General features: G+C 51.9%; 11 protein-coding genes across 11 annotated transcripts; 6 read left to right on the forward strand and 5 right to left on the reverse strand.

Moving 5' to 3' along the window:
* Positions 1–311: 311 nt before the first annotated feature.
* On the reverse strand, positions 312–1,573 carry BDQ94DRAFT_165622 (transcriptional regulator SPT3; the record flags this gene model as incomplete). The annotated part of the gene is made up of 3 exons (XM_026770361.1): positions 312–334; positions 382–1,219; positions 1,265–1,573. 3 exons carry the CDS (start codon positions 1,571–1,573, stop codon positions 312–314), a joined length of 1,170 nt encoding a protein of 389 aa, XP_026631505.1.
* A 711-nt stretch (positions 1,574–2,284) lies between these two features.
* On the forward strand, positions 2,285–3,406 carry dph5 (diphthine synthase). The gene is made up of 3 exons (XM_026764384.1): positions 2,285–2,469; positions 2,550–2,674; positions 2,737–3,406. The coding sequence occupies exons 1-3, from the start codon at positions 2,335–2,337 to the stop codon at positions 3,332–3,334; spliced, it is 858 nt and encodes a 285-aa protein (XP_026631506.1). The 5' UTR covers positions 2,285–2,334; the 3' UTR covers positions 3,335–3,406.
* Positions 3,407–3,432: 26 nt separating this feature from the next.
* On the reverse strand, positions 3,433–4,459 carry BDQ94DRAFT_44450 (AorFlbE). The gene is made up of 2 exons (XM_026775792.1): positions 3,646–4,459; positions 3,433–3,581 (listed from the first exon to the last, which is right to left on the reverse strand). The coding sequence occupies exons 1-2, from the start codon at positions 4,225–4,227 to the stop codon at positions 3,531–3,533; spliced, it is 633 nt and encodes a 210-aa protein (XP_026631507.1). The 5' UTR covers positions 4,228–4,459; the 3' UTR covers positions 3,433–3,530.
* Positions 4,460–4,855: 396 nt separating this feature from the next.
* On the forward strand, positions 4,856–6,205 carry BDQ94DRAFT_133973 (AP-2 complex subunit sigma). The gene is made up of 5 exons (XM_026764385.1): positions 4,856–5,034; positions 5,108–5,147; positions 5,208–5,237; positions 5,319–5,549; positions 5,642–6,205. Exons 1-5 carry the CDS (start codon positions 5,000–5,002, stop codon positions 5,741–5,743), a joined length of 438 nt encoding a protein of 145 aa, XP_026631508.1. The 5' UTR covers positions 4,856–4,999; the 3' UTR covers positions 5,744–6,205.
* Positions 6,206–10,833: 4,628 nt separating this feature from the next.
* On the forward strand, positions 10,834–11,859 carry BDQ94DRAFT_165626 (sulfotransferase family protein; the record flags this gene model as incomplete). The annotated part of the gene is made up of 4 exons (XM_026770362.1): positions 10,834–10,978; positions 11,037–11,209; positions 11,264–11,367; positions 11,424–11,859. 4 exons carry the CDS (start codon positions 10,834–10,836, stop codon positions 11,857–11,859), a joined length of 858 nt encoding a protein of 285 aa, XP_026631509.1.
* Positions 11,744–12,192, forward strand: BDQ94DRAFT_133977 (uncharacterized protein). The gene has a single exon (XM_026764386.1). The coding sequence runs from the start codon at positions 11,936–11,938 to the stop codon at positions 12,128–12,130; it is 195 nt and encodes a 64-aa protein (XP_026631510.1). The 5' UTR covers positions 11,744–11,935; the 3' UTR covers positions 12,131–12,192.
* Positions 12,193–13,079: 887 nt separating this feature from the next.
* BDQ94DRAFT_133978 (uncharacterized protein) lies at positions 13,080–13,408 on the forward strand. The gene has a single exon (XM_026764387.1). It carries the CDS (start codon positions 13,123–13,125, stop codon positions 13,291–13,293), a length of 171 nt encoding a protein of 56 aa, XP_026631511.1. The 5' UTR covers positions 13,080–13,122; the 3' UTR covers positions 13,294–13,408.
* A 1,871-nt stretch (positions 13,409–15,279) lies between these two features.
* Positions 15,280–21,323, forward strand: BDQ94DRAFT_179605 (MFS general substrate transporter; the record flags this gene model as incomplete). The annotated part of the gene is made up of 8 exons (XM_026773429.1): positions 15,280–15,402; positions 15,509–15,637; positions 15,765–17,161; positions 17,213–17,425; positions 18,203–18,261; positions 18,945–19,928; positions 19,976–20,157; positions 20,209–21,323. The coding sequence occupies 8 exons, from the start codon at positions 15,280–15,282 to the stop codon at positions 21,163–21,165; spliced, it is 4,044 nt and encodes a 1,347-aa protein (XP_026631512.1). The 3' UTR covers positions 21,166–21,323.
* BDQ94DRAFT_44567 (DUF292 domain protein) lies at positions 21,324–22,855 on the reverse strand. Its single transcript, XM_026775793.1, has 2 exons — positions 22,762–22,855; positions 21,324–22,627 (listed from the first exon to the last, which is right to left on the reverse strand). Exons 1-2 carry the CDS (start codon positions 22,780–22,782, stop codon positions 21,482–21,484), a joined length of 1,167 nt encoding a protein of 388 aa, XP_026631513.1. The 5' UTR covers positions 22,783–22,855; the 3' UTR covers positions 21,324–21,481.
* A 141-nt stretch (positions 22,856–22,996) lies between these two features.
* BDQ94DRAFT_133983 (SUN domain-containing protein) lies at positions 22,997–25,216 on the reverse strand. Its single transcript, XM_026764388.1, has 3 exons — positions 24,616–25,216; positions 24,334–24,566; positions 22,997–24,278 (listed from the first exon to the last, which is right to left on the reverse strand). The coding sequence occupies exons 1-3, from the start codon at positions 24,928–24,930 to the stop codon at positions 23,324–23,326; spliced, it is 1,503 nt and encodes a 500-aa protein (XP_026631514.1). The 5' UTR covers positions 24,931–25,216; the 3' UTR covers positions 22,997–23,323.
* Positions 25,217–26,301: 1,085 nt separating this feature from the next.
* On the reverse strand, positions 26,302–27,476 carry ppm1 (protein C-terminal leucine carboxyl O-methyltransferase ppm1; the record flags this gene model as incomplete). Its single annotated transcript, XM_026770363.1, has 2 exons — positions 26,302–27,146; positions 27,215–27,476. The coding sequence occupies 2 exons, from the start codon at positions 27,474–27,476 to the stop codon at positions 26,302–26,304; spliced, it is 1,107 nt and encodes a 368-aa protein (XP_026631515.1).
* Between the last annotated feature and the right edge of the window lie 196 nt (positions 27,477–27,672).

Consider the following 27,672-nt stretch of genomic DNA (forward strand, 5'->3'; position numbering starts at 1 on the left):
AAGTTCAATCAAGACCGGTCGAACGAGACATGAAGGGAAAATAGCTAGTGATACAAGATGTTCAGTCAAGTATGACTAGATGGATGAGAAACAAAACAGAAAAAAAGAACAAGCAATCCATCAGATTCCATTATCCAAGATACAATGGATCAAGATTATCAAGACCATTCGAAAGACAACGACAAGCCCATCGGTCTGATAATCATATTGAATCAAATTGAATCAAATAAGTTCAATCAAGAGCAACAAAAATCAAGAAACCATGCTATCGTAACGCCAAGGGTATCTTGAGAATGAGGCACACGCCATCGCTAACGCCAATAATCCCTCAAATCTGTCATAGTTAGCACCTAACCACCAATTCAAAGATGAGGTAAGAACCTACCAATCGCAATGGCATCTTAGCTGGCAGGCGTCCATTATGCAGCAACATGGCAATATTCTTATTAGGAGTCGCCTGCAGCTTGCGATACGCTTCGCGAATATGTCTGGTCTCAACCGGGGTACGACCCTCCTCAGGGGGATCAAATAATCCAGTCTCGCGCGTACGTTTCTTACTGCTCTCGCCGTTTTCTCCGCCTCCACGACGGTTCTTCTCGCGATCCTCCCGCTCCTTGACCTTGAGTGCCTCCTCAGTCAGGGTCTGCACGATTTCGAATGTCAAGAATCCGAGAATATCAACAATATCGTCGTTTGGCTTGGACTCAGTCACGATACCGAATCCGGCCCACTCGCGGAACCGTTTGCTCTTGCGGTAGGTGAACGACGCCTGGCGACATTCTGACCAGAAGACGTACTCTTCCTTGGTCATGTTCTTGGTACGTTCGTCGGCGGCGGCAAGGCGCTGTAGCGTAGCGTAGTTCTGTTCCTCCTCTTCCTCGTCTTCTTCGTCCTCACGTTCAGGAACCTGCACGGAGTAAAAGCTATTTACGTCCCAGGCGAGACCCACACGAGCACGCTTATTCTTCGGCTTCGACGCAACATCCTGCGGTCCTGCGACGACTCCGCCGGCAATAGGGTCATCAGCTCCAGCAAAGTCTGCAGCATCGGCGCCGCCTTTGTCATCGGAGTCTTTGACGTTCTTGCGGACATCCTTCCAGGACAGGAACGTCTTGAGACGCGACACCTTGGCCTTGTCATGGCGAATGAGAAAGATCAAGTCATCAGTAGAGATCGATCGCACGCCGCGACGAGTCGCTAGGGCAGTGCTTCGCGCGAGCTGCAGAAGTTAGCGTAGTTCGCAAGAGAAGAGAAGAGAACATACAATTTCGACAACCTGCTGGCGTACAATATCCTCAATGAGAGTCGTGGTTTCAACGGACGGTTCGGCAGTTTCACCAGAGACGAACATCATCTTGCGAGCGAAATCAATTAGCATTTCTTTGAAAATCTCTTTGGTCTCCGTATCCATTCCCATGTACATGTCCAACGGTTCATCGTGTGTCTGCTGCTGGATTGCTGGGACTGCTGGGACTACTGGCACCGGTGGTGCAGTCGTCATCTGACCGTCTTCCAGATGTTCCCATCCATGCCATGAGATAGTAGCATCCGAATCGTATGGATCCGCAGACATGGTTGGAGATATCCGCCTCCAGCGACAAGCAGACACGCGATATCCAGGTAGACCCCAGTCATGCGAGTTGGCAGGAAGTAGAATAACACATCCAACAGAGGATCCTGATAATCCCATTTTGCAAAAGAGCAAACACCATCGCGTGCTAGAATTCACCATTCCATGCATGAGTGCTGCCTCGACGATGCCCCATAACTCACATCCATAAAGCGGAGCATCGCTTATCAGAGAGCAATGATGGGGATAGCATGTAGGCCACAGCATGACATCGCAAACAACACAGAACTAACACAGTCCCTTCCAGTAGACACGAAGCACAGATGCTCACAGAAACAGACCAGATACAAAATCAGAACAGTGCTTACCTGCTGGATCTCCTGCCGATACTTGGGGGTACGATCAGTCGACATGATGCAGGTGAGAGGAACACTGATCGAGCATGCTCCACTGCAAAGTCGTTGACAAGGGCAGTCCGGATCTCTGTCTGATCAGGATGAAGATGGGACGGATATTGACGATGTGGCATCCATTCGATCCAGTTGAAGTATGAGAAGAAGGAACAGTGCCTGGATGCTGGTTGGCGCACGTGAATCGCACCCCCAGGTGACTTTACAGTGCATATCCGGATCATCACATGATCCGATTTCCGGCTGCCCTCCGCCGCATTTGGTGGGGGAATGTCGAAAGTTTCCCGGCTGGTGTGAATATTCACGAACGCTCACAATTACAATTGTTGGTGATATTCTCATTCGCACATCACAATGCTTTACCTGGTAGGACTTGGTCTGGCTGACGAGACCGATATCACGGTCCGCGGTCTGGAAATCGTCAAGAAGGCCGAGCGTGTCTATCTGGAGGCATACACGGCTATTCTGCTCGTCGACAAGGAGAAACTAGTGAGTGTCGCCTGACGGATTACTACGCGATTTGTCTCCCTACGTACGGATTTGACTAACTGGAATGATTGGTTTAGTAGGAAGCTTTCTATGGACGTCCTGTTATCGAGGCCGACCGCGAAAAGGTCGAGAGTGGGAGCGATGAGATTCTCGCCGACGCAGACAAGGTCGATGTTGCTTTCCTCGTCGTTGGAGATCCATTTGGGTATGTACCAGCGTTCACTGTCATCTGGCGCTATATGGGCTTCGCTTCTGACAATCCATCAGCGCCACTACACACACAGATCTGGTCCTCCGCGCTCGCGAACTGGGCATCGAGTCCAAGGTCATCCCCAACGCATCCATCATGTCCGGTATCGGCTGCACGGGTCTGCAGCTGTACAACTTCGGCCAGACCGTCAGCATGGTCTTCTTCACTGAGAACTGGAAGCCCTCATCCTATTACGATCGGGTCAAGGAGAACGTTCAGCTGGGTCTGCACACGTTGGTTCTTCTGGATATCAAGGTTAAGGAGCCGTCGCTTGAGAACATGGCTCGGGGCCGCTTGGTCTACGAGCCCCCTCGCTTCATGACCGTTGCGCAGTGTGCCAGTCAGATGCTGGAGACTGAGGAGGAGCGCCAGGAAGGCGTCTGGGGACCGGACAGTCTTGCTGTCGGTGCCGCGCGTGTGGGTGCCGCGGATCAGAAGCTGGTCGCTGGTACCCTGAAGGAACTGGCCGAGGTCGAGATGGGCCGGCCTCTACACAGCTTGGTCCTGATTGGAAAGAGAGCGCACGACCTGGAGAAGGACTACATCCGGGAATTTGCTGTCGATCAGGCCACCTTCGACGCTAGCTGGCAGAAGGGCGGATACGGTACCATGTAAAGACCGTCGCTGATGAGGAACGAAACCAAAATAGATAGATATTCATCACGCCAAAAATGAACGTTGCTAATGAAATCACATGCACAAACCCAAAACACCCAAACCCGCTTTCTGGTGGAAAACAAAATGCTAGCAACTAGCGACGCGCAGATCATAAGCCGTAGAGAGGATTGCGATATAGCCATAGCCATGACCATCAAGCCGTTCGCCTAGCAAACAATCGAGTCAACCGTTCGGGGAATCGCATCTATACAATGAACTATTAGCCAAGTCAAACCTCATCAGAAGATCAACCGAAAGAATAAACCCACCGTAGCAGAAGAAGGCGTCTCCGGCGGTGTCTGCGTCTGATCACTCTCATACTCTCCACCATCAGCATAGCTCCCCTCTTCATCATACCCATCATCAAAACTATCCCCATCCTCCTCCTCGTCATGAGGGAACCACCTCTCCGGATCGCCATTGTACACAATCCACCAGCCAATACGCTCCCCAGCCGCATACTTATCCCTAAACTCCGTCAAGGCCTCCATGGCGTCCTTCTCCAACGGCTCCTCCTTGAATATGTCCTCTGGTTTCCAGCTCGTCTCGGGAGTAGGGCCGACATCCTCGGGGATGGAGATGACTTTCCCACCGACGTAGGCATACGGCTTGCTGACTGCGTCGTCGCTTGTGTCTTCCGGGTCGTATTGTTCGATGAAGCGGAGGTTGGGTAGACGAGAGATAATGCCGGGTTCAGTCTTCTTGAGCGATTCCAAGACCAGTTCGCTGGTTAGGGGCTGTTGGAGGTATTCGGCTGTTGCGTCTTCCAGGTTGTGGAGAACGATGTATACGCGGATGCCGGTAAAGCCGGCGCGCGGCCAGCGAAAGCCGTAGAGCATGTAAACGGGCATTTTATTTTAATCTGCCGTCTGCAGTAGTTCGTGGGTTGGTGATTGTGATGAGGAAGGGGGGTGTGGGGAGGGGGGTGGGAAATGAGGAGAGTGGGTGAAGCAAGGGAGGAGGGAGTTGTTTTATGAATGAGGTGATCGGTAGTATTGTGGGGAGGAGGAGTAGTTCATATTAAATCGGGATCTCGGGGAGGTGAGGAGACAGGTGGAGAGGAAGGATGTAGAAAGAAAGACAGAGAAGACAGTGTGAGTCTTAGGGGTTGCGCATGGCGGATTCGGGCTGGGGGAAATCTTGGTTGCACAGCGCGGGATGGGATAGATAATATGCAGGGGAAAGAATGAAAGAGAAGAAGGCGAAAAGAGCAAAAAAAGGCAGATGATATATGCAGGGTCTCTCCGTGAAGTCCGGATTTGAATGTTGGATTCTGTGTTTGTTCCTTGTTTACCACCTATCTAGAGAGAACTAATTATATAAGCTGGGCTGGACTAGAAGAAAGAGAAAAGTTGTAGAAGAGATTATTGATTCCAGTCCTATCGAGCAGTCGGTGGGAATAATGAATCAATCTCATTATGCTGGCATCTGCAGATTCGATCTGGAAAGCTTAAAGTCAATCGGTGACCCAACGGTCAAAGCGGTCAGCACTGGCAGTATGGAGTCGAGACTCGCATTGTCCGCCGGAGACACCGCGGAGAACAAGTGACGACTCCATTGCACTTACAGGCTTGCTTATCTACCCCCTCATCTCCCTCCTCCCTTGCAATTACTACATACGGGATGGTTCTCTCATTCATTCTTGTGCAGAATCGCCAGTAAGTCATACCCCGCGTTCCCCCGGAATGCCCCATCTCCATGCATGAAATACACCCCCTAACGCAGGAACAGGGGGAAGACGCGGCTCGCGAAATGGTATGCGCCGTATAGCGTAAGTGCACCTCTACTTGGATGGAATTGCATGACGGCTAATATTCTTGCTTTATGATAGGATGAAGAAAAAGTCAAGCTAAAGGGCGAGGTTCGTTATATGCCCCCGACCACTACTATCTACTACTACGGCACCCCGCCGCGGAACGACATAATAATGTATGCTGGATAGGTACATCGCCTGGTCGCCCCGCGAGATCAGAAATACCAGTCCAATTTCGTCGAATTCAAGCGGAGTACCAAGGTTGTCTACCGGAGATATGCGGGGTTGTTCTTCTGCGCCTGCGTCGACGCAACCGACAACGAACTAGCCTACCTCGAGGCGATCCACTTCTTCGTCGAGGTGTTGGATCAGTTCTTTGGAAACGTTTGTGAGCTGGACTTGGTGTTCAATTTCTACAAGGTGAGTGATGCTAGAGGCTGGTGAAGTGGTGCCACCGGAATTGTTTGGGACGGGAAAATAGGTAGCAGACGGATGAGCTGATGGTTGTACAGGTATACGCTATTCTGGACGAGGTATTCCTTGCAGGAGAGATCGAAGAAACAAGCAAGCAGGTCGTGTTGACGAGGTTGGAACACTTGGATAAGCTGGAATGAGGGAGATAATATGGGGGATATAGCAAGAAGGGGGAAGTATAAAGTATCGCTCTGTGGTGATACAATTGCATATATGACCACGGGACATGGTCAAGAGGAGTTAGGGGTTCATTAGGCTGATAAGTCTGGGCGTGTTTCTTTATATATCATTATTGCATGCGGTTGTTTTCAATGTTGTACCGGTTCGCGACTGTTCATACCCTTTCTGGAATACCTGCATCCCTACTGTCCAATCGAGTAGATTCCGTTCAACTAAGCGCCATGCAATGCTTGTCACAAGTGCAAATATAGCCATTCTCAGGGCCACTTTCAGGGTCTGCCAGGGTTTCACAGGGACCAAGTGTGTCCGCTATTTTTGCTGTCACACGGAGTTTGGCTGCTGCCTGACTTCCAACAGCCGAATTTCACTGCCGCGATGCTTGACAGCGGATCACCCGAGACATCTCACAACTGAGACCGGACCACTCAACGCAGCCAGCACGCAACGGCCGCGCCATCAAGACAATTTAAGCTTATCTTTGGAGAACGGAGCTAATAGGACTCCGTAGTTCGTCTCCATTCCAGAAATTGTGGTTGATTGTGGGTGCTATCGACTGGGGGAGGGCTAACTCCTGCCTGGGTCGACATGTCCCAAGGAGATGAGGTGATTGCGGGCGGCGATTGCGAGCCTGCCAACGACGATGGTGACAGCAGCTCTTGGCAATTCGTACATAAGTGGCCTCTCACCCTGCTTATACTCTTTTCTTCTGATGGATTTGCTCTGCTCGATGCACGACTGCACCGTTACCCTGCACCGTTATGGTTATCATCGCATCCAGCCTACCAAGATGGCCTGAGGACACCGTTTTCGCCAACCCTCCCATTTCGGAAGCACAACTCCTTGTTGGCCCTTATGATCCGACACGCACCGGCCTTGGATCGGTGAACTGTGAAGGGGATTGATTGACGGCGCGCCTGGGAACTACCTGCCTGCCGTCTCATCCCCGTTACACCGTCCATACGCAGGGAATGAATTACCGCTGTATCACCTCTGTCTCGGCTTCATGAACTGTGCAACAACGTCCAAGCTGGCCTATCTTGCTGATAATGCCGCATCGGCTCGTGCTCCGTAGCAAAAACCGGAAGGAGAGGGCAGATCCTCATCAGACTACGCTCAAAACATCCACCAGTCGTGTTGCGATCAACCATCGTGGAGATAAACCGCTGTGACAAGTTGATAACGTTACCTAACGCATCACCTTTTTGGTCGAGCGCATGCAGTTCGACGGAGATTTGGGGATTGGAATCCCATGGGTCCACAACCCCACGTCGGATGGCTCGCCAGTGATAGCGGTCCTTGATATGGGCAGGTTGATGGGGCTTACGACGATTCATTTATCGACTGGTCGTCTGATTGATTGATAGGGGACGGGATCCATGCCCACTTTGCCCAGATGACTATCAGTCGAGCTTTTGGCCTATCACTCCGCCAGACTCCAACTGACTTCCAACTTTGTCCCTAGGATGCGCGGTTTTTGAGAAAGGAAAAGGGGGAGGCAGGAAAAGAGAGAGAACAGGGAAATTCAAGAAACCTTTGGAAATACGAACTCTCGCTGAACTAATTTTCTCACCTTCTCAAGACCGCAAAGCCTTCGAGACTCTTCTGGCTTGCGGAGAGGGCGGCACTAGTCAATTTCCACTTTCACGGGGCAGTCGGACTAGTCGACCGTAGCACCAGCTTGGACTGGGTCGGGTAAGGCGAGTTTCAATTTTCTAGGCTCGGCCGTAACAACCAAGACGAGTCAAGTGAGAAGTGCGTGGGGATTGTCTGGTTATGCGTGTTCATAACATGTGGAGACTGGATTCGTCGATGGATCAGCTTCAGTTTGCCTCTTTGGTTCGGAAAGGACTATTGCAGTAAAGTTGACGCCGTCCACTTGCTGAGCCACCACCACACGTCACGTCGCAGGTACTTGCGAGGTAGACAGACAACTGAGGTGGCCAAATTGGCAGATGAGCAAGCGTAAGCAAAAAGGGCTCTTTGTCAAGCGTCGTATGACACGGTTTTGTCCAGATACACACGTTTTGAAGGGCACGCCGGGAAATTGTTTGCTCGATTATCTCCTGACGGTTAACCTTAGACAGCCCGTGCCTCGGAATATTGTGGGTACACAGCCTATACGGGAAACATATAGTCCACAGTCAGAGGTGATCACATCCCAAGGGTGGCGTTCCACGAGGAATCACACTATATTGTACCCTAATTCAGGCCAGTATGAGTCTAGAAATGCTTGCTCTGAAGGCTAATACCATGCACCATTGCCATTGGCGGAGAGGGATACAATCGATGAGGCTTGGACAAGTTACGCGGACGACGACGTGGAAGTGTACAGCCGCCACCAGATGGAGACAACCGTTCAAGCTCCAAGTTGTTCCACAGTGGAACAAAGGCACGGGTCGGTGTCAGAGCATCCGCACGGCAAGATTGTGGACACTGGACAGTATTATAGTGGATGGTGTCGGGCACTGGACCTCGCATCTCAAGCTCTAAAGCAGACGCTTAGATTGCCTACCTGGGATACTCGAAACATGATTTCTGGCAAGAACTGCCTATTTCGTGTTCTGTAGACCGTATAGGACCTTGATAGTTCGTAGAAAACGTGTCGATCTTTCTATAGATCCACAGTGAGATAGGACAAGTTCCAACACCGCCGTGAAGCTTCTCTGTAGTGGGATCAGGGTCATGTCCAACACACTTGAATGCAATGCACTTTGTATCAATTGTGACAGCTCATTTACTCACACGCTTTACTGAGGTTTCTCAAAGCAGCTTGCCTCCATTGTCGCAGCGGGTGTGGGGCTTCAACAGATGGATTCGGAGTCGAGAGCCGTATACTTCGTAGCGTCCGACACAGAACCAGTTCATACCGGGCAGCGCTGAACGAACAGGCAGCAATCCGGGTCGTCATGTGTCATAGCGCCATAGTTATTGTTGGAGAGATCCAAGCGGTCTTCCAACTGTCTGTCTGGCAATAGATCTGTATACCGAGCACTGGAGGGAAGAAAGGTCGTCAGAATTAGATGCTCATGGTGTTGACCAGGATGAGGGACTAGCCGGATTGGGATAGCATCACGGGAAGGAGTGAAATGGAGAGTAATGCCACTCCCAGCCATGCTAACTGCACACTACCTTTGTTACCAAGGAATTTCCATGGGTAAAACATTCCATGTCCGAAGTATACACATGGACAGGCTAATTTGTACTCTGCACATCTACTAAGTCTTACATATCTCAAAGCAGAATGGGTGTGCTGCTGCTGGTAAACACCGCAGCTCAGCATAGTTTGCAGAGATTTCCACCCTTACACCGCACAGGGAGGAATGCAGGGGCATACTGAGTATGATACGTAACAGAACAGACCCTGGAGTATGGTGGAGATGGAAGAAGAGGAGGATACGTTTCAGGCTTTTTCTTTGCTTCGCATTTCGTAACTCGTACCAATGTAACTATGTATCCCTGAGCGGAGACCATGCTGAAAATTGTCATGCACGGCTCTTTTCCTTTTATTTTCAGATGTTCGAAGTAGAAAGGTTCGACCATTATTCCCCTTTTTCTTTAGTTTCTTTTCTTTTCTTCATTATTACTTGCTGGAATGGCGTGGGTGGCTTAACATTAGCCCGGGCGGGGAGTGGCACTATCCAAGCAACAGACGGAGAAATGTACGCGTCGTCAACTGTGGCTACAACCAATGAGTGAGAGTCCGGGCACGGTTCGACAGCTGAGCCTATGAGGACAAGATCCAATCCAGAGAATCCAGAAGCTCAACGATCGACCGGCGAAACGCAGGCCTACGCGGCCGATCCCTGGGATGCAGCGACAGGCAGGCTTGGCATGTTTCCATCTTGTTCCCCTTCTGCTTCTGCTTCTGCTGGTGCCCCGCCGCGCCGCTGCTGGGCCTCCCTGAATGGAATCGATTGATTGATTCCCTGAATCCCCTCTCGCCTCCTGCTCGCTTGTGACTGGCCCAGCACCTCGGGTTTCCCCTTGGCGAGATTCGTGGAAATTCAACTGCTTCTTCATGTTGAGTGGAGGAGAACCAAATCCACCCCCTGACTATCCTTCTGGCTTTTCGGGTGAACGTCAGCCGGTGACGTCTATTTTTCTGTCGGGTAATCAAGGTTTCTTTTTTTGGGTGGGAGGGAGAGGGAGGGTTGGATGGTTATCCCCTTCGGTTATACTTTGTACCCCAGGAGTACTAACAGCCTACTCTATTATTGGACCTATAATACTATCGACAGGGTGGTTATCAATGTCACTTCCATCCTTGTGAGGAATGTTTGCAGAACGTGGGTTAGCAGCCGGCGGGTCTCCGCCGGGGAAAGGAAGGGATGGAAGTGAAATGTGTGATTGCAAAAGAGACAAGAATCAATTGATTCAAAGAAAAAACAAGACAATTATTATTACCATTACAACAAAAAAAGTATACTCGGGAAAAGAAAATAAACGCGCGCCGTTTCAGAAGTATTCATGTTTCCAATGGTCCAAGAGTGGATGAAGATCCAAAGGACCGGCCAGACCAATCCGAGGTTTCCCTTCGCGGATTTCCCCAGAGACAGGAGAGTTGCCACATTCAGTCTGGTCGTCATTTATTCTTCAAAATCCAGAAATTGTAAATGAATTTTAATTTACTCTTTCGGCGCAGAGGCGCCAAGATGCTTTTCCTAGTCTGATCTTATTATTACCCTCCCATCGAGTCTAGCCTTTCTGGGGGTTGCTGGGTTATCTACGACTCCATCACCTTGATTGTTCTTGATCTACTCCCGGGCTCCTTTTAATCTCTGCAACGCCTGCTCTGGAATCCACTTCTTTCTCTCTTTCTTTCTCTCTTACATTCTTTTTCTTGTCTCTATCCTCGTCTGTCTTCCTCTGGTTGGATTCAGTTCGTCTGCTGTCTTTAAGACCTGTTCCTTCCTTTGCGACCAGCGGTCCCTTGCAGAGTTACACCTTCATTACTACTACACTACACTACACCCCAGCGAGCCCCGGGTAGTACATCCAGTTCGCATTACTATACTTGAACCACACACGCATATTTCACCTATAGTCCATCATGTCTTTGATTCACGCCGACAACTTGGCTCCTCAGCCTATCACTGATATCTTCACCGATGACACCTGCATCGACCGCCGCAAGTGCCACCGCACCGTTCCCATGAAGGTGCTGGCTCTGGGTGTGGGAAGAACCGGAACTGCTTGTAGGTTTTACTTGGGAGGCAGACGACGGATTACATGACTGACTGGTTCCGTGAATAGCCCTCCGCATTGCCCTCGAACGTCTGGGCTACGTCAAGACCTACCACATGATGTCCGCCAGTATGGAGAACCCTCCCGACTGCTTGATGTGGCACGATGCTCTCGCTGCCAAGTACGACGGTGTCGGCGAGTTCGGTAGAAAGGAGTGGGATCAGCTTCTGGGAGACTGCCAGGTAGGTCGCTATTAGATCGCTCGCAACGAACTCGCACGCTAACTCTTCCAAAAGGCCGTCTGTGACTGGCCTGCCTGTGCCTTTGCTAAGGAGCTGATCGAGGCCTACCCCAACGCCAAGGTCATTCTGACTACCCGTGATGTTGAATCGTGGCATGCGTACGTTATACTCCGTTCTGAGATATAAAGATCATCAGTCTAATCCCTTTCCGCAGTTCCGTCATGAAGACCGTTTGGTGGCGTGTCTCCGACCCCGAGCACAAGTTCGTTTCGAACTTCAGCTGGGCCGCTAGCATGTACTACCCCATGCTCAACAAGTTCTTCCAGACCTTCTTCCGCGGCGACTTCCCCAACAAGGGCAAGCAGGTCTACCTTGACCACGTTGAGGAGGTCCGCAGCCTCGTTCCTCCTGAGAGGCTCCTCGAGTACAAGATCGGCGAGGGCTGGGGCCCGCTTTGCGAGTTCCTGGGTGAGGAGGTCCCCGACACTCCTTTCCCCCGCGGTAACGACATGGCCGACTTCTTCAAGCGCTGCCGCGGCCGCAACAGGCGCCAGATGCTGAACGCCGCTCTGCAGGCTGTCACCATGGGTGGTGCTCTGCTGGCGACGGGCTTGGTTGCCACCATGGCCTTCAAGCGTTTCTCTCGGTAGATGCGCTTCTTGCTTCGAACTTTCTTTCTTTCCTTCCCCCTTTGCAGCATGCGCTGGGCGCCAATGCTGCTGGTCGATGCTTTATTTTCCCTTAATTATTCCCAAAATTGCTTTTCTCATGTTGATATATACCGATGAACGTACCGCCTTCTCAGGGGTATTTGTTGCTAATATTGGGTGCACTGATGTTCTGCTATTTCCTTGGCTCTTGGCTGGGTTTCTCGCTCTATGGCTTACAGTGGGGGGGACATTTCTGGGCTATGTTGGTTAGACTTGTTGCGCAGGGACCGGTCATGGATTCTTGTTGCCTGGCGTGGATGGAGTCGACGAGAGATGAATATAGATTATTTAGCCTATTAGCATGGCTGCTTCCGTGTGGTGTATTCTTGGCCGGGGTTTGTAATCTGTAGGTAATCTGTAGGCGAGCCTCGGCATGCAGTGTCGCTGCCAACAACTTCAACCACCATCACCCCTCGCCCTCGCACGGTGGAAGGCGCCGAGCATCCGTCTTGGCCTGCATAGGGAGTTGTCGCGCGCCCTACAAGGCCATGGCGGTCGGTTGCTGACATGGGCTGTGCGACTTGGAGCCCGTTGTGCTTGGCACATCCTCGGCGGCGCGGTTCCCAGCCCAGCCTTGTATGCCAGCTGAGCCTGGCGGTAAGCAAGTACGTAGTACGTAGTTAGAGCATTGATGTTCATCCATCACATACTTGACTTTCTTAACTCCGTATTTCAGGCTTGCTTACAGCAGATCTATTGACCAAGGTGCATGCACAGGGCGCCCGCCCAGCGCATAACGGAAAATAACCACCCATACCAATAAGCCCGTACTCATTGCCAGTTGGCAACAACAACAACAACAAAGTGCAACATATCCTTATGCGCAATGTCGAGCAGCACGTGGAGCATAAACCATTGAGCCCGGCATAAGTCGATCAAAATCTCCGAATCACTAGCTAATCAGTGAACTAGCTGGTCGGTTAGTAAGTTATGCAAGCCATGACTCTCAAAAATGAGCGGCTCCTACACCCGCCGCCTCCGCCGCCTAAACTGAAGCTGTGCTGCGACGAAAGGGGTGGTGTGGCGGCGGCTAATAATAGAGTTCCGCTGATACAGCCAAGGATTCGGAGATGAGAGTGCAGCGCTTATGAACCTGTCTAAAATTATCTACGTAAGAGTGTTGTGTTGTATTGTGATGCATCCAATGCAGCATAAGGAAAGTACATGTTCTGCAAGCGCCAGGATTCGATGTCTGTGTGACCCATGACCCGGTGCCGTATTCGTTTAGTGTTTTTGTTTCTGTTTCTTCTGTTTGGGACTATTGGATTTCTGCCAAGCTATTCGGGCCTGTTTATTGTCGGGTTTGTCTCCATTGTTCATTTCATCCTTTCATATCCGATGACTAATCGTGGCTGTCTCTTTTTGCAATGTTAAGAGATGAATACGACCAGCCAGCCACGACATTCTCAGCCACATGCATAACCACTTATCTAGTAAGTACTCTCCAAGCAACAACTATCTACTAGATAATTAAGAATCAAGAATCCCATCCCCTATCACAGCCCTGACTCGCACTCCCAATTCCGGCCCGGCAAATAACTTACCTACCTCACTAGACAGGTACCTAGTGCAAAGGCCCAGCCCATCAACTAATCAATCAATCAGACTAAATGAGTGGAGAATCTCCTCCCCTCGCAACTCCACCAGTGTTTTTCCTTCTCCTGCTCCAACCACAACTGCGGCGTGACGTGGCGTCGGCATGGGCCCCCCTCTCAGTTCCCCTTGGTCTGGCCCTGGACATAACTAACTATTCATGAATTTTGCCTGTGGCAGCGTGGCGACTATTCCTGATTGGGTGTTAGGTTCGGCGTTAACGAAACACAACCAATTTCACCGGGGGTCAACTGGTTCCATGGTTTACCGGGTCGGTACGGATGTAAGTATACCCCCCGGTAATGGGTTACGCGTGTGTGTATATCTATCTTTATCTATTCCTTGATCCGCTGGCTAGTAGTAAGAGTAATTAGTGGTGTTATTTGAAGGGTTCAGGGAGGATCTAAGTATCTAGTGGGCGGCTGCTTTTATTAGCTAGCAGGAAGGGTAAGTAGGGAGTGCCCTCAATCGGTGCTGTGATTTGTGGTAGTTGGGATGTGAGGACTGGCGTGGATTGGACTAGATGGGTGTTGGGGGATGTACTACGTGGAGGGGGTACGTATGTTCCCTCTCCGCAAGTTGGTGGTCTAGTACGCCGTAGATGTGAGCTGAGGAGATGGGGTCGAATCGTTGCTTTTCATATCCTTTATTTCGGTGTGGTGGGATAGTAATTATTATCATTTGCTTGGTTAGGATTCGTTGGAGTGCTTCGTTGTGGTGGTGCTATACATACAAGGATTAAGCTCTGTCCAGGAGATAAAATGAGGATGGTCAGGAGGTGGTCATGTCTACGTAGTACTTCAACGTGTTCTGTAAATAAGTGCCCGAACTAAGCATTAGGATAGACAACTTTCCTAGTTACGAGGCAAGTGCCAAATGCGCCACAAGATCGTCTATCTTTCGCAACGTGATGACGATTAAAGTTGGATGAAATCACACGGCAGTTGTCTTCCTATTACTACGGTCCGCCTTAGAACAAACATCCTCTGACAGACCGAGTCTTATCTGTCATATGTCGGTATGGACCAACACATGTTGATTAACTCTGTATGCCATGCCAACATGGACCTTCTTGCCTAAGACGGTGCCTCTGAGGTATGGAGATATTTCTCCATCCCTGCTGCACGACTGCAATAAACATGAACAGCCAGTGCCGGATCGGGGTGGGGATCTTATCCTGTCCCCGCCCGATCAACCAATCACGGTTTGTAGTCACTACATTTCCAGAACTCCGGCTCGCTGTGGCTAATCCACTTTGGGTGTCATCGTACGTTGGCTGGGCTTGGCACGACTCCACCGGCGAAACGAAGAAATCGGGTGTAACGAACTGTGGCCAGCCTGAAGCATAAAGCAGGATTGCCAAAACGTTATCCCCGGGGGTTTGCGGGCAAAAAAAGGCAGAGGGAAAAAGAGGATTCAACAGAAGGAGAGAAAGTCGAGAAGCGTCCTGTGGTCCTCGTTTCGCCGCTTTCGTCTTCCTCTATCTCTCCCTCTCGCCCTCTCTTCCTCCCTTTATATCATCAACCGCTGATCCCTTCCCCTACTCTCCCCGAACCTTCCCCCCATTCTTTCATCCCTGTATACATACTTCGGTACATACCTTGACACCCCGATCAGGTGGCCCTGCATTGACTGTGGGATTTTCTCGCCATCTGCATCCTTATTTTCATCTTTTCATCGACATTCCTTTCTCTTTTCTCTCCTCTCGCTCATTCGATCTTCCTATCAACTTCCGAGCTCACTCCGAGCAAGTGATGTAAAGAATCCATGGTGCTCTTCACTCATATCGCCGGAGGATCGGCTCCGTCCTCCATAGTCGTCTGTGTGGCGCTATTACTACTCGCATGCCTACAGACCGTCGTCGCCGAGATCGATTCGGTCTTCAAATCTGTGAGTTGCGCCTCGCTTTAGCGTTATCGCAGCTTTCTTGCACGCAATAATAGCCAAGATGTTCGCCACCCCGGATCGCTAACCTTGTCTCAACGTCCACCTGCAGCGACCCGATCTCTATCCCCCAGTCCTTACTTTGGAACATAGAGTTCCCGACAAGCTTAGTCCGGGTTACATCTTTGTCGGCCCGTACGAAGCGTCCAATTCCGGCCCGTATATCTATGATGATGAGGGGGTATGCTTCTGATGTTCCTGCCCAAGTGTGTTGTATGATGTTGACCCCGTTGTAGAACCTAGTTTGGAGCGGCTGGGGTAACTCGGGCCCCGGAAATGCCCACGGCATGCACGTGTGCAAGTACAAGGGAAAGGATCACTTGTGTTTCTTCCAGGGTGTTCAGCAGAATGGGTATTGCCGAGGTCATGGGGTCATCATGGATGACCACTATCGCATCGTTCGAACCGTGGTTCCCGGAGGCGGCATGGCATCCAGCGATATGCACGAATTTATGCCTATCAATGACGGCAAGACTGCCTTGATGACAGTGTACCAGCAGCGACAGTTCGACATGTCCCCGTGGAACGTCAAGTCCGGCATGGGATGGGTGATGGAGAGTATCTTCCAGGAGGTGGATGTGGAGACCAACGAAGTTCTGTTCGAGTGGAAGTCCCTCGACCACGTCGACCCTTCGGACGCCTACACCTGGCCGAGTCACACGGATACGTCGGGCACTGGGCTGGACCCGCGCTCGCCCTGGGATTACTTCCATATCAACTCGATCGATAAGAACGCTGACGGCGATTATTTGATCTCCTCGCGCCACACGTGCGCGATCTACAAGATCTCCGGCAAGGATGGATCCATCATCTGGCGGTTGCATGGGGCGCATCCCACGTTCAAGAACATCAACTTCAGTTTCTCGCAGCAGCACGATGCGCGGTGGCTTGGTGAAAACTCCACCCACACTTTGCTGTCTCTGTATAACAACGGGTTCAATGGGTTCAACCGCACCCATGACTTCTCCTCGGGCATGATTATCCTTATCGACCACCAGGACAACACCGCCACCCAGCTCCACGACTACTCCCCTCCCGGCAAGACCATGATCAGCTCCAGTCAGGGTAACATGCAGGTCCTTCCGAACAAGAACGTATTCATTGGGTGGGGTAACAACGCCTATGTTTCCGAACATGACGAAGAAGGCAACGTGCTGCTCTGGGGTTATATCGACAAGGATCGCATCATGAACTACCGGGCGCAAAAGTTCGAGTGGGATGGAATGCCTACCGACGTGCCGGCGCTGTGGACGTACTCGCAATCCATCGACACCTTCTCCCCGACGACGTTCTATGTCAGCTGGAACGGAGCTACGCGGGTGAAGTACTGGCGGTTCTACGGCGCGACCAACTCGACCGGCCCGTATATGCTCATCAAGCAGGTTGAGAAGAGGGGATTCGAGACGAGCTACTCAGCACCACACTTCTACCGATGGACCTACGCGGAGGCGGTGGATGTGGAGGGCAAGGTTCTGGGCAAGTCGCGCAGCATGTTTACCTTCACGCCGTCGCCCGATCTGCAGGGCCACTGTGGTAGGGAATCATGTGAGAATGCGCAGACGTATGGAATGCCTGGCGAGGAGGGCGCTGGACCTGTGATTCCCCCAGCGGGTATCAACACCGTCCCTTGGGTCGATCCTGGTCACCCCGATGCGCACTTCGATTGGGGTCAGACCGGGGATGATTCGGAGGACAGTGAGAGCGGGTCCGGCAATCTGAAGAGTGTTTATGGTAAGCAGACTCCCGCTGACGGCAGGAAGAGTAACCCCGCTGACTATCGTAATCTAGATAACAACGTGGGATGGATCGCCCCGGTCTTCGGCTTTGTCGTTGCCATCGTGGCTATCTATACCATTATGCGGATATACCGGCGCCAGCAGCAATTTAGCCGGGTGAAGGAGAGGGCATCGACGGAGAGTGTAGATAGGGTCGAGAGGTCCAAGCCCTGGACGGAATCGGAGACCCCGTGGTGGCATTGGCGTCGCTGGACGAAGTCACAGGAGCCACCGCGGTACTTTCCGTTGGCAGAACAACGGAGTCCGTCCTGGCGACCGGATGGACATTATGCGCGATAGATAATTCCCGTTTTGGGAAACATTATAATAAGTGTGAACATTGATGTGCTTATATACATGAATATAAAGATGAATATTAGATATATGTATAGACAAGACATGATCAATCCCGTTCCTCGTCTCAAACATACCATCTAGTCAGTAGTAACTACAAACCATACCATACAGCGGATAATACACGGGACGGTCATCGGCTGACGATACATACACAAAGCCGAGTAAACCGGCAACGGGACAACGGGCAATAATACAGTAGAAATGGATGACGCCGACAACGAGAAAAGTAAGTCGCTGACAGGAAGAAACTGACTCGTGCGGACGCGCCCCGAACCAACAACCGAACTGCATGTCAACTTCCGTCACTTGCTACTAATCAATCCTATCTATCTACGCATCGAATTGCGTACGTCTGCCAGAAAGCTGACCTGAAGGCTTTGATGTCTGACGTCTGACGCAGCCTGCATAACTTCGTTTAGAAGTTAATCCCAAAAGAAAAAAAATTTTGTTTTCCCCAGCCCCATCCACATCAGCTGGTCGGAGTCGGAAGTTGCTACGTAGTCACTTTCTGAAAGAAGAATGTTTTGGCGCATGGATGGGGATTTGTTTCAAGGTAACGGGAAGAGAAAAAGATCCAGGTCGTCTGGATGAGACGCTGGTGAGGGTCTGTTTAGCCGGGGAAGAGATGGGTTTAGTTTACTATTTAGTTTACTACAGTGGAAGTATCATCCTCGTTAGTTCGTAGCAAGAGAAAGAGGAAAAAGTGGGTATTCAATTGTGTCGAAACAAAAATGAAAAAAATGAAAAAAAAAGAAAAGAGGAAAATTCAACGGGGGATAAAATGAGTGCCAAGACGCCAAAAGGCCGGACGAGGAAGGAACGGACGAGTTGAGGTGGAGAACCGACGAAAGAGTCGTCGCAAGCTCGGGGAATCGCTGCCGATCCGAATGAGGGAAGAAAAGAAAAAAAAGAAAAAGATTTAATTTATTCGATTTATTTTTAATTTCATGGATATTTCTTTTTTGGGCGTATACTTCATTAATTTTCCATTCAGTAACAATCAGTTGTTCAGTACATCCGACAGTAAGTAAAGTAATTCCCAGTTCTTACTGAGTACGGCAGTTCTCCTGATGGTCTTGACTGACTTTGACTGACTTTCTCTCCGTCTCTTCACGATCTTCTCTGCCTTTTCCCGTCCATTCCTTTCTTCCTCTCTCTCTCTCTTTCTTTTCTTACTGCTTCTTCTCCAGTCTCTCATTCTCGCTTCTTCTCTTTTCGTGGATCTGATCTGACCTGACCGAAACCCAACCACCAAGCAAGCCCCGGTCCGGCCCCTCCCTTCCTTCTAGTAGTTCAGTTGTTTCTCCTCCAGTACCGTGGGCTGCCCTATCATCATTCGCCGCCCGCCCCCAAAAGGTAACTCTCCAATGCCTGCGCCAAAATCCGGCTCTCAAGGAACCGCCGGGCGTCCGTCGTTACCCTCTTTATCGCTTTCCTCCACCACCCCTTCCTCGGCCATCTCTACTCCAGCGGCCACTCCCAACCCCCTCTCGGCCACCTCCTCCTCCTTCGCCCAATCCTCCAAGAGCCGGAATGCTCGTCATACCCGAGCTACTTCCTGGACATCCGGTCACGATCAAGGCGGCGAACCCGACCCCGCGGACTTAACCTCTTCTCAACAACGTCGTCGCAGAGAATCCAACATCTCATTAGCCGACGTCTCTGAGGGCTCTTCCGGCCGCTACGACGACGATTCCGACGACCATCGCTCGCACGCCGACATGGCCATGAGAAACACCTCCTTCGACTGGGGTCCTGGACACGCTCGCAGCCGCTCCCATTCCTACAGCCAGCCACAAATGTCGCTTTTACAACCTCAAGAACTGGCCGACTCGTCGGCTCCCCGGCCTCGTCCAGCACCGGTAACATGGATGTCCCTTCCGCGCAAAGGGCAGCTGGCTCTCTTGGGTCTCTGCCGTGTCTTCGACTTCCTTCAGATTGCCTCCCTGCAGGCGTACATGTTCTACCAACTGAAATCCTTCGATGAGAACCTCTCCGACGCCGATGTCTCCACCCAGGCCGGTATCCTCCAGGGTGCCTTTACCGCCGCGCAGTTTGCGACAGCCATCCCTTGGGGCCGTGTGGCCGATGCAGAATGGGGTGGTCGGAAATTCGTCTTGCTGGTTGGTCTTATCGGTACCGCACTGTCCTGTCTGGGTGTTGCCTATTCGACGTCTTTCGCGCAGGCCGTGTTCTGGCGTTCGTTTGGCGGTGCCATCAACGGAACAGTGGGTATTATTCGGACCATGATTGCGGAGAATGTCAAGGAGAAGAAATACCACTCGCGCGCGTTCCTGATTCTGCCTATCGGGTTTAATGTCGCTGCGCTGTTCGGACCGGGTAGGTACATCTTCTGTGATGTATGTGGCTACAAGCTAACGGTTTAGTGATGGGTGGTATGCTGGCTGATCCGGTCAAGGCTTATCCTCGACTCTTCGGTCCTGACTCTTCTTTTGGAGGCGCCGACGGTGTGCAGTGGCTTATTCGCTACCCGTATGCGCTGCCCATGCTGGCAAATGCCATTTTCCTGACGTTTGCTGCGGTCTGTGTCGCCATCGGTCTTGAAGAGGTAAGTCATTTTGCTAAGGTCGGCTATGCGCACTGCTAATTGGTGTTGTAGACTCTGGAAGCTTGCAAGGGCAAGCCCGGTCTGGGCGTGTTCTCGATGCGCATCTTTGCTCGCGGCATTCGGGCAGTGGTTCCCTCGAACTCTCCATTGTACCAGAGACTGCCGTTCGCGGACTACGACGAGGCTGGTCCTCTGCTGAACCGCAGAGACCCGGCCGAAAGTTACGAGATGGAAGAGAAGGCGACCAAGACAAGCCGCCAGGCTCGCACCTTGCCTTTCCGCCGGATCTGGACCAAGAACGTGCTGTGCACGCTGTTGGCGCAGGCGTTCTTTGACTTTCAGATGGGTGCTTTCAACAACCTCTGGTTGCTTTTCCTCTCTACTCCGCGTTATGATGCCAACGACCCGGCCAGCCCGGTCCAGAGACTGCCCTTCATCTTCACTGGCGGTTTGGGTATGCTGCCGCAAAGTGTTGGTTTCGCTACTGCCATTCTCGGCGTGATTGGAATGCTCCTCCAGTTCACCATCTACCCCAGTATCAACAACCGTCTGGGTACGGCCAAGAGTTACCAGTACTTCTTGACCCTCTTCCCTCTGGCGTATGCATTCGCGCCGTACATTGCTCTGGCTCCGTCGTCCGCACCCCCGCCGGGCCAGGCAAACGGCGGATGGGTGTGGTTCTCCATTATTGTGGTCTTGTTCCTGCAAGTGACCGCACGAACCTTTACTCTTCCCACCTCCATCATCCTTCTAAACAACTGCTCTCCGCACCCGTCCGTGCTCGGCACCATCCACGGCATCGGCCAGTCTGTGTCCTCGGCGTTCCGTACCATTGGACCGATCTTTTCCGGATCATGGTACGGCTACGGTCTGGAGATGGGCATGGTCGGATTTGCCTGGTGGCTGATTGCATTGGTGTCGGTATTTGGCTGTGTCGCAGCCATTTTTGTCTACGAGGGTTCCGGACATGAAGTCTTCCTTCCAGGCGAGGAAGAAGAGCGGGACTGATTAATCTTGCTTGTTTTTTCATTTCATTATTTTCATCTCATACTTCACTGCACAGGCGTTTGAATTGCTTCTTGTACATATATATAATGGACCCATTGCATAGCGGTGTCCGGACGTGTGCTTTGGATTGTTACTGGTTTCTGGGATTGTGAGCGGTTGCTGTTGACATATTATACCTGCTGTTACATTATGCATTGGATGACAAAAGAGAGAACAGAGAGGATAGATAGATGGATGCATGCATCTAATAGAAGTTGCTTTGCTCGTGCTGAATCTCATAACCGTCGTAAGTATGAATGGAGAGTGATTGTGCATGTCACCGTCTCAACGCCGCAAACCGTCTCGTCAACTCATCCAACTCGGGTATGTCACTCTTCGCCGGCTTCGACTTGCTTGCCTCTTTAGACACATCTTCCTCCCCGGGCACCTTCACCTTCGGATGCAGATTATCCACCCTCGGCCCCGGCGGTGCCACACTCACCGGACTCTTTCCCTCAGAATATAGCCCCCGCGGCGGCGTCGCCTTATTCAACTCCAGTGTCTCGGATGCCCGTCGCGCCTCCTCACTATCACCAGACTGGCCAATCTTCCTCGGGGTAGATGGCAACTTCATATCCCCCTCATCATCCTCCCCACCATCATCCCCTTCATCCCCTCCCGCCCCCTCATCAACAAAACTCGGCACATCCCCCTCCGGCGCATCATGAGACCCATCAGGCCAAGTAACCCCATACGCCCTCGCAATCTCCACAAGATAACTCTCCACCAACTCCTCGGACGGCGGCTTCACACGTAACCCTCTAATCAACCGTTCCGGAACCTTCACATCCTCCAGCTTATTCTCCTGCGCCAGCATCATGAAATCCTTCCCCCATCTATCCGTAAGCAATCCCCGCAGGATAGTCATCTCCCGAACATCATGCGGGAACCGCGCATACGAGTAGAATATCACCGCCGCGGCCTCATCGAGCGCCGGATCAATGTAGCCTTCTTTTTCCCCTCCTACTTCCCCACCTGGTACTTCCGGTTCTGGTCGCGGATCATGTTGTGTCTGTTTCCGACCACCGAATCCCCAGAACGAGAACCCCGACCCGGAGGAACTTTTCCCTGCAGCAGATGATGATGACGCAGTGGTCGAGGCATGTTGTTGTCGTTGTTGTTGTCTCTGGGCTTCCTCCCTGGCTCTACTTCTCGCGCGCGCGCCTTTCTCCCCGAAGGCTGATTGATCGAGGAGATTCGCGCGCGCGAGAAGCAGTTCGCAGTATAGTTCTACCATCTCCATGACTTCGACGGCGGTGTCGGTCGCGATTACATTCTCGACGCGGATGCGCGCGCTCGTAGACCGGTTCTCAGATAGTAGGGTGGAGAGGTCCCGGCGTTGGACGACGGAGCTGGCGGTGTCTTTCTTTTGAAGGAGGCGGAGGCGTGGGATTAGGAGGTGGAGGGTACTGGTTAGTTTTGCCTGGAGGGTTGGGTGGTTAGTTTGGGGGGTGTGGTTGGAGGGGTGCGGGGGGGAGGAGGGGAGGGGAAGGGGGTTGGTGAGGGTGGTGGATTGAGGGGAGAGGGTGGAAGGGATGGAAGGTATGGAGGGCTTACTGTTTGTGGTGAGGGAGGCATCTTGGTTGTGTTGTGCTGGTTCTCTGTGGAAGTGAGTGGGAGTTAGAGGTGGTGAGAGAGGTGGTGAGGAGATGGCGATGATGATGTTAGGCAGTGGAGGTGGAGGTGGAGGTGGGCCGATTGGTTTGCTCCCGCTTTGGCATTGACACAAGCTGGCTGCATCTTTGTGTTTTCGGTTCAACGCTACTCCACTTCGCTTGTGGTTATCTAGTATCTTCTGATCTGAGTGGCTATTTAATAATGATTGCATTGCTACTCATTTGAACTACAGATGGAAGCTCGTCTCTGAATGGGGACTGTTCTACCTCTACTCTGTGCTAAGTGGCACTTGGAATTTCACAGGAAATTAATGACTATATTAACAGTAAACATTATCGATAAATGCTCATCAATCAAGCATATACAAGAACGTCAATCATAAGGGTATAAGTATAAGTGTGAAAAAGGTTGCCCATCAGAAGTGAACCAAGAAAAATGATGATGGTGAGTGAGTATGCAACCGACACAGTTGATCGGTATGATGGTCAACATGGTCTATTGTCTAGACCATGACAATGGCTCCAAGAACGGCCACGATCAGACTCAGCTTCGACACGGCAGTGCTAACAGCAGCTCCCTCCGTCACAACCGCTGACTGCGTTGCTTGAGCAGTTCCAGTCGTCTGGCTCGAGCCCTCACTGGCAACAGCAGCAGCAGCTACAGGCTGCGTGTGCGAGGAGCCCGTCTCCACCATCACGTGTGGCTTGTACGTGTAGCTAGCCGACACGGTCCGGTTCAGTGCTGCGCTCGAGCTGATCTTCCAGCTGGAAGAGGGCGTCCAGCTGGGGGTGGGCCGGGGAGTTATGCTGCTGGAGCTGGTGGTGCTGATGGTGGAGCTGGAGCTGAGAGTGGTGCTGGAGATAGTAGTAGTAGTGCTGGACGGCGTCGGGGTCGGGGTGCTGCTGCTAGTGCTGCTGCTAGTGCTGGTGCTGGTGCTGGTGCTGGTGCTGACACTCGTCGGCGTGCTGCTCGTAGTAGGGACGATGCTGCTGGTCGAGGTGCTGCTGGTGCTGGCGCTGCTGCTCACGACGATGCTGCTGACACTGCTGCTGGACACCGGCACGCTGGTAGAGTCACCGCCGTCCTTGTCGAAGACAACGACATTGGCCTTTCCGCCCTTGGGCACCGTCACCACACAGAAGGATGCACCGCCTGCACCCACCGAGCTGTCGCCAGTCATCTCGTTTACGCCGTTCACGGATGGGTCGATCTTGCATGGCAGTCCATTGCAACCGTCTCCCTCACACTCAATCTCGACACCGAACTCGGGGACTTCGTTGCGGAACGGGGTAGTCGGTTCTAGGTAAATCGGGTTCCATCCGAGCTTCACATAGGTGTTGCCGTCGCCGTCGGTGTTGGCACCGGCAACATACGGGGACCAGTTGCCGTAGGGGTTCTCGGAGGTACCCCAGACACAGGCAGTCTCGGTGTTGTATCCCGGAGGGTTGATATAGAAGCTAGTACTGTCAGTATCATGTCCTCTCACGAAAAAAAGAGCAACAGAGAACATACTGCGCCGCAGTCTCACACCAGTAGCTCAGATCCGGAACAGCCAGGGTAGCCAATTCCTCAACAAGCGTGGGAATCAGCATGGCTTCATTGCCCGGAAGAACAGTCTGGCAGAAAGACACCTGCTCCTTGCACTTGTTCTTCGCGCTGACGACGCCCGTGCCGTCCTTGCAGTAGGGACGGTCCGGGAATGGCTTCTGTATTTCGCCATTCTCGTCGCAGTACAGTCCACCATTCTATCTCATCAGTCGCGAGTCACAGATATCTCCCAGGAGAAGCACTTACCATGGACATGGGGTAGGTGTACGAAGTAGCCTCCGGGTCCCACTGCATGGAGACCTGGCCGGCTGGACAAGCATACGGACAATATCCGCCAGGCTTGCACTCCTGATCAGGGCTCATCGCCCAACCACCATTGGTTTCGTGGGGAGTGATGGGGATCAAGCCAGCCCCGGAAGGGAACTGACACGAGGAACTCTTCTTGACCACGGGGCTATCCACCGAGCGATGGCTACGGTGGTGGCCATGGTCATGGGCGTGCTTGGCTGCTTGGACAGCAGCAATGGCCAGGAAAGCCACCGTTGCGCTAGTGGCCTTCATTGTTGTATGAGAGGTGTATATGTATGTATGAATGTATGTATATGTAACCAAAGGTGGAGAGATGTGATATGTATGGGTCAGTTTTTTGAGATATATAGCAGATAGGCAGAGGGATAGGTTAGAAGATAATAATAATCATATGATACGACACCACGACAGACCACGCGAAACGAAAGACTAGGGTCAGTAAAGACACAAGAACGAGAGACTGGACCGAAGCAGAGAAAGAAAGACGAGAGGAAAGAGAGAAGAACGAGGGAAGAGACAAGAGAAAAGAGAAACCCACAACCAGCAGCCAGCAGAACTAGAGAAGACTACTAGTCTACTGCTAGTAGCCTGAAAGTGATGCTCTCCCCGGGTTACCAAATATGGATAGCCTTAAAGCTTCGATCCCAATCAGGCATGACCCGCTCAGGGGGTCACGCCAATCAGCGGCCTTTGCACTGCGGCAGTTCATGGAATTCCCCCCGTAGATTACTTCTTTGGGGATAGTGGAATAGTGTAGGTTACCGTACTGTTCCTGATGGATGGATAAGGGGTCCGTGGACCCTTTGAGACACTCTTCCATACTTGGTGGAAACACTCACGAAAAGGATACAGTATAGACACAGAGAAGGGGATAGAGACTATACAGAAATTTCTATGAAATCTTATCCAGCTCAAATCTTTAATTATTGCCAGCTGTCAGCTCAACTCAACTCTACGGAATATGACACGGGACAAACTCTCAACCACTCCCTTCCTCTCCCAGTCAAGACATCACGATCAGCACCCGTCCAGACCGGATCAGCATCCTATTCCAGTATAAGCGAGAAAGTAGTGCTTGAGTCCAATCGAGTCAGTGCCTCTGCCTCTGAGCTAGTCTCAGTCACTGACCGGCACGGACTTTGGCAGTTTGGAAAAGGGGGAGACGCAAGCCAATTGTACACAGAGGCGGGGAGCTATGGTGCTAGCTTAGGCAATAGTCTATGTTTAGTCTGTCTCTCGCTTGCTCGTTCGCTCGTATCTACCGCCAAGTTCGATTGCACGAATAAAATGATTGCTAGGCAAACTGCCATTATAGCCTGTCGAGTACCATGAAATCAGGCAATAATCGTCAATAATAATTATTCAATAGACAGGGGTCCTGGAGGTGGTTGCATGCACGTTGCTTGGACTGCCGTGTTTTCCATCAGGATTCCACTTCTTCTCCTCTTTCTCGCCCCTTGGCCTGTGCGCTCCGAAGCGTTCAACGTGGATTTTCATTCATATATAATAATTATATGATAGTCTGGGGAACTACTTAGGTACAACAAACTAACTAGCTAGCTAGCCATCATGTATGATGCACACTAACTACACAGTAATACTCCATACCTCCTACTATACTCTTTACTCCTCCTGCCCTTCCATCTCCCTCCATCCCTCAAACACTCCACCCGGAACATCCCTCCACCCCCAAGCAACACAATAATGTCTTGCCAATAACTGCCACTCCTCCATCTCATCCAACATCTCCAACCCTGCCACCCGTGCCTTTTCCCGCTCACTCACCCACCTCTCCCAGATGAATTCCACATCCGCTGCCGCCTGCCCCCCGTCCAATCCCAACTCCCGTAACCTCCGTCGCTGCGCCCCCAGCGACGCATACTCCTGCAAGGTCTGCAACTGAATCCCCCTCGTGGCTAGATTCGCCACCATCGTGCGCCCGAACGCATCGTCTGGCCGGATGGGCTCATACAGAACCAACCCTACCGGTGTGGTCGCCGGGAAGATGGTTTCTGTGAAGTGGCGGACTACCAAGCTGGCTTCGCTGGGGGTGAGGTATATGAGACAACACTCAGACAGGAGGAGGGTGGGGAGAGTGGGATCGAGGCCTGGGAGGGCTGGGGAGGTGGGTAGATTGCGGAGATCGAGGGGGTGGAGGTGGTAGGAGGGCGAGTGGAGTGCGTCGTTGGTTGGAGAGATTTCGACCGTGTCACTACTGCTGCTGCTGAGGACGCGTTGGAGGAGAGGGGCGGCGCGGATGAGTTTGATCTTAGCGGAAGTGTTGACGGGGAAGTCGATCTCGTGGTAGACGAGATTCGATGCATCGTAGGTAGGGGAGGAAAGAAGACGGAAGATGCGCGTGTCGGTGCCGGCGCCCAGGGAGATGATTTGTTTCTTGGGGTGTGAAGGATGGGCGTTCAGAAAGCGGGTGACGAGGCGGTCGATGGCAGTGGTGCGGACGTAGGTACCTATGATGGTTAAACGATAAGTACTGTTGGGGAAAAAAAATGATGGTATCTGTTTAAAGGTAAGGTACCTCTGTTGATGATGGGAAGTCGTCGGGTTTCCATGCCCGGAGGCGTCAATGCAGGAGCGTAGACATCATCGAGATATCCCAGATTCACGGCGCTGAGGCGGGAGACGCTGGCGTCATTGTCGGTGCCCTGCACCACGCGGTCTTTGGCGCCATGAGACCCGTGGCCTGCATCACCAGTCTGGCCACCTCCGCGACTTCGAAATCGGCCGCGACCACCGCCGCGACGCAGGGTGTTCAGGTTGGGGATGTGCGAGGCGGACATTGGCGAGGAGATGGAGAAGCTCAAGTTGGAGCTCCGCGGCGGAAAGTTGGTTGTGCCCCGCCTCTCCGGCCCCCACGGGCTTCTACTTCTAATACTATACAAAGTAGTCCTGAGCTTACCCTGAAGCTGTCATTTCCACCATGAATCAGCTATCTTACAGATAATGTTTTTTTAAATAGACTGTCTAACTTGATAG

The sequence above is a fragment of the Aspergillus welwitschiae genome (assembly GCF_003344945.1).
Source record: "Aspergillus welwitschiae strain CBS 139.54b unplaced genomic scaffold BDQ94scaffold_2, whole genome shotgun sequence".
NCBI classification, from domain to species: Eukaryota; Fungi; Ascomycota; class Eurotiomycetes; order Eurotiales; family Aspergillaceae; genus Aspergillus; species Aspergillus welwitschiae.

Bases quoted from the DNA above. Each gene is read 5' to 3' on its own strand.
- BDQ94DRAFT_133978 (XM_026764387.1), top strand. From the start codon at position 13,123: ATGACCCGGTGCCGTATTCGTTTAGTGTTTTTGTTTCTGTTTCTTCTG.
- BDQ94DRAFT_44567 (XM_026775793.1), bottom strand. From the start codon at position 22,782: ATGCCTCCCTCACCACAAACA. The intron at 22,628-22,761 runs GTAAGCCCTCCA...CCAACCCTCCAG, and splicing joins TGCCTCCCTCACCACAAACA to GCAAAACTAACCAGTACCCT.
- BDQ94DRAFT_133977 (XM_026764386.1), top strand. From the start codon at position 11,936: ATGCTTTATTTTCCCTTAATTATTCCCAAAATTGCTTTTCTCATGTTG.
- BDQ94DRAFT_44450 (XM_026775792.1), bottom strand. From the start codon at position 4,227: ATGCCCGTTTACATGCTCTACGGCTTTCGCTGGCCGCGCGCCGGCTTT. The intron at 3,582-3,645 runs GTGGGTTTATTC...TTCATTGTATAG, and splicing joins AGACGCCTTCTTCTGCTACG to ATGCGATTCCCCGAACGGTT.
- BDQ94DRAFT_133973 (XM_026764385.1), top strand. From the start codon at position 5,000: ATGGTTCTCTCATTCATTCTTGTGCAGAATCGCCA. The intron at 5,238-5,318 runs GTTCGTTATATG...TATGCTGGATAG, and splicing joins AAGTCAAGCTAAAGGGCGAG to GTACATCGCCTGGTCGCCCC. The intron at 5,550-5,641 runs GTGAGTGATGCT...ATGGTTGTACAG, and splicing joins TGGTGTTCAATTTCTACAAG to GTATACGCTATTCTGGACGA.
- dph5 (XM_026764384.1), top strand. From the start codon at position 2,335: ATGCTTTACCTGGTAGGACTTGGTCTGGCTGACGAGACCGATATCACG. The intron at 2,470-2,549 runs GTGAGTGTCGCC...TTGGTTTAGTAG, and splicing joins TCGTCGACAAGGAGAAACTA to GAAGCTTTCTATGGACGTCC. The intron at 2,675-2,736 runs GTATGTACCAGC...ACAATCCATCAG, and splicing joins GTCGTTGGAGATCCATTTGG to CGCCACTACACACACAGATC.
- BDQ94DRAFT_133983 (XM_026764388.1), bottom strand. From the start codon at position 24,930: ATGAAGGCCACTAGCGCAACGGTGGCTTTCCTGGCCATTGCTGCTGTC. The intron at 24,567-24,615 runs GTAAGTGCTTCT...CTGATGAGATAG, and splicing joins ACACCTACCCCATGTCCATG to AATGGTGGACTGTACTGCGA. The intron at 24,279-24,333 runs GTATGTTCTCTG...TGACAGTACTAG, and splicing joins TGGTGTGAGACTGCGGCGCA to CTTCTATATCAACCCTCCGG.